The sequence below is a fragment of the Stegodyphus dumicola genome, chromosome 11 (genome assembly GCF_044657685.1).
Source record: "Stegodyphus dumicola isolate Sdum_Otavi_A_Nest chromosome 11, ASM4465768v1".
Lineage (NCBI taxonomy): Eukaryota > Metazoa > Arthropoda > Arachnida > Araneae > Eresidae > Stegodyphus > Stegodyphus dumicola.
Genome location: NC_140778.1, coordinates 132,733,996 through 132,746,392, shown reverse-complemented (window position 1 = coordinate 132,746,392; position 12,397 = coordinate 132,733,996). Strand labels below are relative to the sequence as shown.

Here is a 12,397-nt window from a genome sequence, read left to right as displayed (position 1 = left end):
AATTTATTTAAAATTTTTTAGGAAACCGCGCTAATTGTTTCTTCAATGAAGTGAGAGATATGTGGATAACAGATGAAGATGGTTAAAAGAGCCAATTCAATTATGATTTCGGTTTTTTTGCGGTACTTATCAATAAACAAGAGGTTGAGTTACTCAAAAAATGTAAGTACATATTTTTCTTTTATTTTATAATTGTATACTTCAATTTTTGTTAAAAAAATTAATACACTATTTTCAAAAATTGCTGAGATAATTATTGTCACATATGTTTTAATGTTAATTATATTTTATATAATGTATTTTAAAGTATTTGAATTTAATAATATTCTAATTCTTTTAAATGTTGGTAGGATGGTTTTTAATTCGATATTCAATATCAGTAATATTTTAATGTAATTAAACGTTGGCACAATGTTTTTATAGCGGTGTTTTTATTCTTTTTTTTCGATATATGAAAATAATAATAGCCTTACTTTAGTATTTTATACTCATAGTAAATGTATTTATTTACACTTGCCTGCCATCTTAAAAAACAACATTTTCAACAAAAAATTAATCCATTACTTTTAACGATATTTATTTATTTTTTTTTTTATTTCGAATACTTTACTATGCGTAGAAACAGCGTTTTTCAAGATGGCTGATAATTGTAAAAATCGCGCCAACAATTGCGCCAACGTAAATCGTCAAAAATCCGTGCAACCGTCTACCAAAGTAAAACCAAATTCAACATTATGGAGGATTGTCAGATGTTCTATAGTATGGTATACATGCTGCTGGCTAAGCAAATCTTACAAATAAATGAAGAGCATTAACCTTCGCCAAAGGCAACAGTCTGAACAACAGCAGAGTGCGGAGTTTCATAATCAATAACAGACTGATTAAATATGAAATACAAATCAAAGATTTTATGCTTTGCCGAAGGAGAGATTTCCGAGAATTCGTGATCCACAAAAACGTGTAGAAGATAAGTTAAAGATCTTATATTTCGAGCAACAGCAATACTTGCCAAAGAAATATTGTGGAAAGATTTCGTTTTTTTATTAATTTTACTAGCTACGAGTTCCATTAGATATTTCTCTAATGGTACTAACTGATATTAATATCATAATCATATACAGATTCTGCGCTACCTAAGTGAAGGATATCACAGCATTTCTTTCTATTCAAAGATCCAGTTGGAAGCCGGTTTTCCATTATGAGGAATGAGCATAATGTAAAAGAGACTTTTACTAACGTTTATTACATAAGAAGGATTTTAAACAACTGCAAAGTTATTGGATTGACAGAAAAGCGAAGAATCAATAATACACATAATTTCTTATAAAGTGTTTTTGACTGGTTACAAAAACCCCTCTCCAGATATGCAGTAAAATGATGCCTGGAATTTGTTTATTCGAAACCGGTAATAAATTTCATAAAATACCATTTTTGGGAAATAAAGTGGTACATGATTGCTATGACTAATATAGAGACTCTGCTGTTTTCAGCTATAGTGTAGTACATGCAGTTAATTTAAATTTCAAACTTAATTTTAAAATTTAAAACTAAAATTAAAATTATTTTAAGTTAATTTAAATTTTATTATTATTTTTATTTACATTTTTTTTTTGCAAATCTAAGAGGGCCACAAGTGCAGGCTTCGAGGGCCATTTGCGAGGACAGCAATTTGGCATAAAGGATTAAAATGTAAATCAACAAGATCTTAATTTATCAGAAACTTTTGTTTTCACATCTTAAAAGTGATTTTCATTTAATATTCACTGTAAGCTAGTGATTTACAATTTAGTTATACCGCAGATGTTTCAAATTTAGATGAGAAAGACGTGCATCACTAAATAAGCAATTCAATTCATAAAAAAAATCATGTATAGTTTTGATACATATTTAATTTGAAGAAGCTGATGAATTGCTGTAAAAGCATCAAAACGTCAATGTTGATTTTTTGCATCATAATTTACATATATATAGGTAAGGAAAAATAAATTCGAGAAAGAAATTACCAGTATCCATGCAGGAGTCATAGAATTCTTTTAATACACGAATGTGAGAGATGTTACGTTCTTTCTCAGTCAAATTCTTGCTTAAGATACCTGAAAAAGTAATAATACATATGTAACTAAAACAAATTTCATTAAGCTTTCTTTCCAAGGAATGTTCAGATGTTTACCATGCATAACCATGTATAGGCACTCATATCTACGAAGTGAATAAACATGTAGAATTTAATGAGAAATGTTGTTACATATTTGATCTTATTGTGTGATGGTAATGTTATGTCACTGTGAGACAGAGCCTTTGGAAAGTCGTATTTTTAACTCTGATGAATACGATCATTTTATTGCCTTAAAGTGCTCGTCGTTGTAAACGCTTCCACAATCCTTACCGAAGGTTATTAAATTTTCTAAATGCACCTGAAGTTTTGCAAGTGTTTGAGTGCAATGTATCCTTTTTATTGTTTTTATCGAAGATTAACCACTTGCGCTAAAAAGACGTGCCACGCACGTCGAGATTCCTTGTCTCAAACCGCGCGAAAAAATGAAAATAACGTGGTGCACAATTCGCCTAACAACGAGATTGTTTATTTCTCGAGTTACAGCTCTGAATTGCACTCGCAGACGCGGAGCGGCGTAAATGAGACACTTTACCGCTTGTTATATTGTAACGCACGGCACCGCAACCGTAAAGTTTAGTCGTAGCGCAATTGGTTAAATATTTTACCTTACTTTTAATACAGTTTGGAATATCATTAAATTACGCCAATAAAATTTGTATATCCCATTCTGGAAATGTGTGTAAATTTTAATAAAACCTGAATCGGTGTAATTTTTCAAATCCCTTGTACAAGAGAGGTTGTAAAGGTTATATTAAGTTTCTAACAGTTTAATTTTTAAACAGGATTTACTCTCTATTTTCGTTTCCCACGTACTATTCGATACCAGAATAAGTTTTTTTATAGCGCCTTACATGTAAATGAGGCAGAAAAAGTATTTAAAGGAAGGTTTCGCTTAATTCAGCAGAAGCCATCATTAGACCGATTATAACTTATACTGCTCCGACTTGGACAAGTGCAAACAAAGGAGACATCCACAAGTTCCAAGTTCTTCAGAATAAATTTCTAAAGACGCTCCTAACTTCATTAGAAACGAAAATCTACACTGGAATCTCAAGATTGACTATATGGAAGACTTTTTACATAACCTCAACTCGAACTTCTTCCAGAAAGGCGCGACGAACAAAACAGCAAACTTTGCCCATATTCTGAATTACGAAATCATCTTAGAAGATTTGTTTATTCGTCCAAGCGATTCATATTTAATCAGGCAAGCTTGATACTTATTTTAAATTTACAATAACATGATCATACACACGATGTTTACGTCCTCTCTTCGTAAATATTGACGCCGTAGCATTTCGACCAACCATCAGCAAACGATTACAGAATTTTCACCTGCTTTTACTCGGGAATTAATGCTGTGATTTTTACATCATTTTACTCATACCACCCATAATTTTCGATTATTTTGATGGGCAATATGCCTAATGAACTTAGCAATTACAGAAATTAAAAAGCGAAATTTGACTTTACTATTTCACAAACAGCAACGCCGATTGGATAACTCTGACTAGGCCACGTCCCTTGCTCCTCGACCAGCATTTCTTCTCACCCATGCAGGTAGGAAGTAAGAAGGAGTCGCCCTAAACAAGTTTCTCCCGTACCCTGCTCTGAAGCACCGGCGATCCCTACGTGGTGACCAAAACATTGGGTCATTTACCATTGAGTTCTATGGGATTTGACGCGTTCGGATGTAAATATTTTGTAATTACGTCGTAAATATACATATAAATGTATATATTTTCTTTTTCTACAACACTTCAGAGTCCTAAGTATGTGAAAACAACATATTTTTAAACAACATTTCATTCTGAACGAAATTAAATGCTATACTTTTCATAGGACACTTTTCTCAGAATGGTTTAATTTGAATGAAATATTTTCACAAGTTTTCGTTAATTACATTAGAAAAAAAATTAAGGTAATTCGATTTTATTCGGTTAAGGTACAAAAATTAAGATCTAAGTTTATTGTATTATTAATATTAAAATTATGCATTATTTCTTTTCTATTTATAGAGTTTCTTCCTAAAATACCTTCTTAAATATGACATGATTTTTTGGCTTCTGAGGCATCTTTTAAATCGAAAAATGTAAGTCAATTTATAATTAATGCTCTATTCGATTCATTTTAAATTAGAGAATTATTATGAATTCCTAATAATTAAATAGGTATTAAATAGTACTTGACTTTCTCTGAACATTTCTGAAAGGGAATAAAATAAGTTTTTTTTAAGCATTATTTAAAACTTGTAACTGAGTTATTATAAAATGTAAGGGGAATAATTCTTTTAATTATACTTATCAGATTTTTTTTACCCTTCATTTCAACAATACATATTCCAAACTCTTTATTACGTTCTTAAGTGCGCATCTCATAGCATTTGCTTTACAATACCTTTTAACAGATTGCTTTCCAATACGAACAATTCTTGCTTAAATAGTTTTATAACGTATTTCTCAACAGGATTTCAATTTATGTTTACAATTCAATATTAAAGTTATTATATATTTAGATAACATTTATAATCATTATAAATTAGATACATTTAATAATTAGATTTCTTCACAGTGCTTTCACAGTTGTTTATAAGTGAATAAATTCTTCATTTCAAATACATTTATAAATAATTTAATGAATATTTAAGTATTTTGCCAAAGACATTTACATGCTTTTTGCAAGCACATGCATAAATACCCATACATATTTCCTATTTTTCATTTCCGGCATGTGCAAATCTTTAATTTCTGTGCATTCACTATATTTTTCGTGTAAAGTAATTTACACTAATTTAGCATACACCCGAAAGTTTTACATAAAATATATATATGAATATAATTTGAATAAAAATTATAAGTATTATTTTTAATACCCACTCAAAGGTCAGTTTTTCTTCAAAATTCCTCCACGATGGCATCTCTCTCTTTAGGCAGATAGCCCTTGCATGCGTTACTCTATTTAATAAAAACTTAATCTGACCTATGTGCCTAATTACAAATATTTTAACATACATAATTTTATATTTATAAAACGTGTAAGCCCAAAGTGATTATTTTTCAGATATATAAAATTAAAACGATGGGTTTAAAATGAGCAGCAGTAAAGCCTCTCCTCTAAAAAACTTTAAAAGGTACATGTTACAATAATATATGGATGTGAAAAAAATTTGCTTTATTTAAAACATTTTGACGTTTGGAAAATAAAATAAAAGTAGCGAATACTCTATCAAGGGTATCGAAAGACGTATACAATTTTAAATGTACCGTAAGGTATTTTTCATTCTTTAAGCATAAAATTTTTCTTAAAATCTATATTTTTGTAGTGCAACAGCTTACAATTTTATAAAACAAATTCATAATCAAAATCGCTGTTGTTAGTTATCGAAAAATAACCAAGATGTGATTTTTGCGTAAATGTCACTAAACTATACAAATTGCTATTATCCATCACACTATGAATGTTTCTTTCATGCGAAAGTGTCCCTTTTTCGATTTCTATGGAACTGTCGTGTGTCGAAATACTATCAGAATCTTGTCAAGTGAGCTTCTGAATGTAAAAAAGAACACCCCATCTGGTGACCCAAGCTCCAAAGCAGTGCGTCACTTTTAGCACGGGTTGGCCCCTCCTTCCTTTCCTACCTCCATGTTCTCACCCGCTCCAGTCAGCATTCGAGCATACATACATAAGGCACCATCTGCTCTCGTATTCATCCTATCTTCCCCTCAGAGGGGAAAAAAATCAGGTTTTTACCCTGCTTTAGGACTTTGAATGTCTGGGAAGTATTTCTACGCAATAGATACCCAGAACAACACAGCAGTATCGCACTAAAGCAGAAGAGCTTAGGAGTCCTTAGTGTCTTTAGTCCTTAGTGTTTGATGTCAGGCTACTTCGCTGTTTAAAGCTATGATATTCGCTGGTTAATTTAATTAAAGGTCAACTGTGTTATGAACTAACGAAGACGAAGATAAACTCAATAAGACGAAGATACACTCAATTATCGAGTGTATCTTCGTCTTAGTTTAGCTTAGCATTAGGATTAGTTTCTTATTTTCTTGAGTTCAAGCCCACATAGAGACTTTTCTGTAAGCATAGAAAGCGCGGTCATCTGTGTTCTTAGTATGAGATAATAAAGGGTGAATTGAACCCTTCTCTGGATTTTTTCATTTACACACTTGGACTCAGCGATAAATCGCTACCTAGTTCAACTCGGTTTCTACGAAGTCAAGCATAGACAAAGCACTTAGAAATATTACAAGATTAATTCATGCCCCAGATGTACTATAAATTCATCTTTTTATTTGTTCCTCGTGTTCTTTCTAAAAGTAATGCTAACATATCATACACTGCTCACCATTCCTATTATGGACAACCACCGCAACACAGAGCATTTTCCTAAAAGGATTTCAATTTGTAGCATTATTGATGTGTTTCATATTTTACTATTACGGCAAATTAATTAAAATAAAGTAGAAATGGCATTGGCATCACTCTCGGTTCTGCAAGGAGTTTTAAATTTCACCTCCTGAACACTCTCGTTAGGTCGAACAACTGATGACATGTGCAATAAAATCTCTTGTCGGATTTAAGAAACCATTTTCTTACCGTTGAGATGGAGGAGGATGTCATCTTCAAGCTCAGTGTAGACGGAAACATAAGGTCTCTCTTCAGATACATTATGTCTTTTCAGCCATCCACCACAGGCGAATTGATAGAAGTCATTACATGGGTCCACAGTCTCATCTAAACTGGGTATGATGGCAGCGGCTGAAAGGCAAATAAAATCAGATTACATAAAGATAATTTCATTTGAAAATAATTATCGTTTATAATTATTATTTTTTCATTTTAGCGTTATCAAATCGAAGAGTACCTTTATAGTACTGCAAAATTATTAAACAAAAATATATTATATAATTGTGAAGAAGAGATATTCTCTATCATAAGTAAACAGATGTTGTTTTCTATTATAGATACCAATGGTGGCGAAACTCAATTCCGTTGAAATCTGGATTGCGAAAATTCGTTATCTATTAGCTTCTGTATTAAACATCTCCCTAGGATAATTCCTCTGAGTGAAATAGCTCTCTGTACCAACACCTGAATGTCTGACTTCTTGCTAAAGACGCCATATCGTATTTGGGTGGCAATAAATTGCTGTACGTGTTTGCTTAACCATAACATATAAATTTCTGTATAATGGTAAAATGATGATAGAAATTGCAGTGGAATTTACTTTTAATTCTTTTTAAGTCATTTTTAGTCCAAAGGGAGAATTTGCACAGAAGAACTATTAATTTCGTTTTGGCATTTTGCCTTGATTCACTAAGAGCGTTGTTTCACTTTTCAGATTGTTGCCACCAAATATTATCGCCCTGTACTATATCTAAAGAAATTAACTAATGAAGAAACTGCATGAATGTATGTATGTTTCTTGCATTGTGAAAAAACAATGCTACATAGAGGTATTAAATTTTGAATAACCTAATCCTCCTGCGATTACGGGCATCTGGAAGCCCAAATTCGAAATTTGGAATTTCTTTTATTATCTATCGATTTCATATTTTGTAAAGCTTTAACCAATTTTTGATTAACAAACTCAAGGATTTCGAAGCGAGCAATGGCAACGTTGTACAGAAAAAAAATTTTTGTCTCCAGCGCGCGGAACTGTGTGTCGGAAAAGAAATAAAGGTAACACACAAAATGTTAAAGATAACACACAAATGTAATTTAAAAATCCGTTCAGATTTTTTCTTTCTTTATTCTTTTATTTTATATATGTTTTTGTTTACATTATATGTTAACATGTTAACTTCATACAGTTTGAAATTTAGAATATGTGAAACAATATAACACAACGTTTGCAAGAGCTGAAATAAAATCAACAAATAAATTTCTTTTTTACTGAGAAAATACTAGACAAGAACATTTTAATGTCACCTGCTTGGTGGCATTCGACTGTCGAGCACATTTCGCAGTTTGAATAGTTTTTGAAGGATGACACTAAAGCTTTTACATCTACTAACATGTCAGCAACGTTTCGTGTACCTGAAAGAGATAATTTCTTATATTTTTCAGTCATGTAATAAAATATTTATGGATGAGCATATAACAGAAACACAATTTAACCCTATTTTTATGTTCTCCAAATTTCAAGTAAGGCTTGTGAGCCCCTAAAACTTGTTAATTAAAGAAAATCATAAAATTGATTATAAAAACATATTTTCTGCTTTATGCCTGCTTTCCTAGCGTTGTATTCTACATAATTTCAGTATTTCTTAAGAAAAATTAACAAACTTCTATCCCAAGCCTCGACAAGGAATGAAGACTTTGGACCTTGATCAACCCTTTGAGTACATTTGACGAATGAGACTCGTTATCTGCTTACTTGGGAGAAGTTACGTGGACGAGTCTGACTCGTCCACCGTAATCAGTGTTGGTACTAAAATGCTGTTTCAAATCAAGTAAATCAGTGTGAATCTGTGTGAATCAAGTAAATCAGTGTTGTAACTGAAATGCTATTTCAAATCATATAAATCAGTTTGAATCATGTGAATCAAGTAAATCAGTGTTCTAATTAAAAAGCTGTTTCATGTCAGTAACATGTTCGTCCCACAAGCATAAAAATCTTCAAATAATTCAGTACTCAATTGGTTAAATAAGGCCACAATAGCCTATTTTATTGCTTCCCGAAGGAACGTCTTACCAAATTTGTTCCGACAATCTTTCTTTCATGTACACACCGCATTGTTTCTACCCTCATAGGTGTTCTTCCTGGTTTAAGATTAAACTTCAGAATAACCAAAAATGTTTAAATGAAATTACATTCTTTGCTCCAGCATGATCAAAAATAATGTATTAAAATTTCGATTAAATTACATTATTGTTGTACGAATAGTTAATACTCGTAAGGATAATAATAACAATAATCTTCCTGGATAACCCCGGATTCCAAAGCTTCGTGGGAAGCCATTTCGACCATCCTAATCTTCGTACTACTTTAAGCAGCCGAGATATTAATTAAATACTTCGTAGAATATACTCCTCAAATGAGTCTGAAAAAGAAAAAAAAAGGCGTCTTGTTGGAAATCGTTTACAATTGATTATTGAATAAAAAATAAAATGTACTAAATTAATCTCCTTATCGGAAGTGTTAAAAAGTAATATTTTAAAATTTAAATACGTCATTTCCTATTTGTATTCTAAACTTACCTCCTTGTAAAATATTTCTTTTGTATTGCACTTCATGCAGTCAATATTTTATATTGGTTTTTCGACGAGGTTAATGAAATTATGATTTCATAGCATATAGCGTTTTAGTATTTCTGCTTTTGAGTTGTAAGCAATGAAGGAAACCCAACAAAGTCCTTTAAGTAAGTTTTCCTATGCTATTTATAATCTAAAAAGATTATTTATCATTTTAACTTCTTCTTACTGATGATAATTATATGCTATCAGAGTTAAATTTGATATGAGATAGATTTAAAAGGTTACAGAATACTTTATGTAATTGAAATGCGTTACGGATGGAACGCAAAAAAATTTGAAACTATGCTATTTCGCGTTTGACCAAATAGCAAAATGAAAGTAACATATAAATGCAAAGAAGCTGAACAAATGTATGTTGCCTGCTTACATACAAAATCCAGCTTACTAATAACTGGACGTAATTTTATGACTACGTAAAAGGCATTTAGTAGGTCGTAAGCCAATACACTTTTAACAGATAAATGTATGAAATAACTTACTAGGTTTACTATATAGCTTCTTTTCATTTCAATGTACTTAGCACTTCAATTATTTAAATACTTAATTACAATTAAGAAATTTATAAACATAAGTTTCATCGAATTTTCACCTGGTCTCTCTTCTATCATCATCGTTGCTGTAACTTGAATTACTCAAATATCGATTAACACAACCATCATATTAAAATTTGAAAGAAAAAAGTCACTGTGTGTTAAATCTTATAAATACGATAGGTAGCGGAGAAGCTGAGATTCTCTTTTTGAGCAATATTCACTTACGAGACTTTACCGCCAGGCAAAGCTGCACTTTCTGCTGCGTTTGCTATGGCGTATTGTCTTTACTGTCTGTCGAAGTGGCATACTTTAAATCTGAGCAAGAGCTCCCATCATAAACACATGCTGTTGTAGGTTACATGGGAAATAATCAGTTAGCAATGGTTTAGTGGTCTCTGTTCATCATAAATAATGGTTGTCAAAATCTTCAAGCCAGACTCAGGCAGAATTAAGGAGTTAAGACTCATCACACCGTTATCTTGTTTCTTTTGTCGATCTACGAATTAATACTTCTCAATCAGCGGTATCCGTCGTACATAAATATCTTCAGCAAACAGCATTAGAGAACATCTTTCGGAAAAAATCAATTCTTTTTTTTTTTTTTTTCCTTTACTTCTGGCCTCGGCATTTAAAGAACATCAGCTGCAGGCATTTGGCATTGCCCATTTCCATCGCACTTTGTAAAATTGTTACAAATAAATTTTTTCTCTCACATTCCTTGATTTTTTTATGTATTTCTTCAGTGACACGTCCAAATTTGAGCCTTGTTTAGAATAATATATAAATGACACTCGTCGCTGCCTAAAAATGGTATCCTATCTTTTGATAGTAGGATAGGAAGTCGCAGTAAACTAAATTACTTATTCTATGTTTAATTAATATATATTGGTTTTCTGCCTTCAGGAACCAATTAGCAAATGATTTTCGATGGTTTCAAGATTCACAAGTACTGATAAAAAACATAATTTCGCATTCTTACAAAAATCATCTGATAATTACTTGTTACGGTACATAAATTTATTTTTGCGCTCCACGATGTTGATGTAATTGCTTCATCTTATTTTCCAATGCCACAAATTTTAACAACATACTCAAATTCTAAACTTATTAAAAGCCTCTGGATTTCAAACCTTTTTTTTTTTCCTTTTTCGTTCCAAATCCTCCAGTAAAGTAGAAAGACCCACATTTAATTATCATGCATTAATCAATAATTTACCTGATAATCTTTATTTATCAGCTAATGTCACTACATACGTAAAAAAATTGTCAAGAATTCAAATGTTATTACAATTAGCCAATCTTGTTAAAAATACAAAATTTGAAATGAAAATTCTTTTGCCTGCAAGAAAACCATCACCAAAAATAGCTTATATTAAAATCAAAGTTACCTTTCATGAAGCAACCGGGTTTGATACTTGGGCTGTAGAGGTCAGTGCTAAGCGATTCGAGATTTCTAACTGGGACTGTTTCGTCTAATGTGCATATATCTGGTCCAGATTCTAAGAAAATATTAAATCTTTTTTAGAATTCAATGATAAAAGGGTTTGCATTTTAAATAATAGCAACAATATATATACGCAAGATAAAAAAATTAATTGTTAGTTTCCAGTAGTCCCTTAACTCTGTATTTTAATTTGATTTTACTTCATGTTTCTGCTTAGCAGATAGTTATAATAACTCACTCCAAGCTGCGCCATTTCAAAACTTATCCTTCTCATATGGTTCTTGCATACCGCTAGTGAGGCAGAAATTTTCTAAACTAATAAAACTAATAAAAATTTCAAATTGGCAAATCGAAGTTTAATTAACCAATCAAAATGAAGATTAAAACAAACCTAAATCCCTCTGAATCGAGTTTTTAACTTAGACACGCTGCATTATCTCTCTGTTTCTTTTTTCTCCTCTGCCAGTACGCTATTGTCTAATGGTCAATTCTCTATTGAAATTAGTTGTCATAAAGATATAGAAAAACATAATTGTGATCAAGAAAGATGTGCGCATATTGCCCCCGTTAAGTTGTGAAGGTGTTTGTCAAGACTTGGTTTGTTCAAAAATAAAATTGCTGAATTGGCTATGACTGCAACTATTTCTTTTATTCATCTCCATGTCATCAACTTCCATATTACTGTCACAGATTGATTCATGAAGAGTCCATACAGCGTAGCAGAACTGAAAATGATCATTGCTATTACCATCCTCAGTCAAATTGAGGAAATGTTTCAGAATGTCACTAGGAGTATGATAAAAACATACATTCATCTAGGAAGTTATCCTTCTTAGCATATTTTTATAAGAATATAGGGTATGCTTCTTAAACACTTGCTGTTTCTATGAACGGTTCAATTTTACATTGAACACTCTGTGTATAAAACAACTGTATTTTGATTTCGTTTGAAGCGTTCAGATTTTAACGATTGCCAAAAAGGATTTATTTAAGGTTTCTTTTACGCTGTCGCTGAGCTCGCAGTCCACCAGTCTATTG

The 12,397-nt window shown here is 31.5% G+C and overlaps 1 protein-coding gene across 1 annotated transcript in view; it reads right to left on the bottom strand.

Annotated features, from left to right (window-relative positions):
* LOC118198482 (neprilysin-2-like) overlaps window positions 1-12,397 on the bottom strand; it is a 123,805-nt gene that overhangs the window by 86,480 nt on the left and 24,928 nt on the right. Inside the window, exons 2-5 of the mRNA XM_035370178.2 lie at window positions 11,304-11,414; window positions 8,054-8,161; window positions 6,719-6,880; window positions 2,004-2,093 (exon numbers count right to left, since the gene is read on the bottom strand). Of these exons, the coding sequence (XP_035226069.1) occupies window positions 2,004-2,093; window positions 6,719-6,880; window positions 8,054-8,161; window positions 11,304-11,414 (471 nt within the window). The remainder of the gene's footprint in view (window positions 1-2,003; window positions 2,094-6,718; window positions 6,881-8,053; window positions 8,162-11,303; window positions 11,415-12,397) is intronic.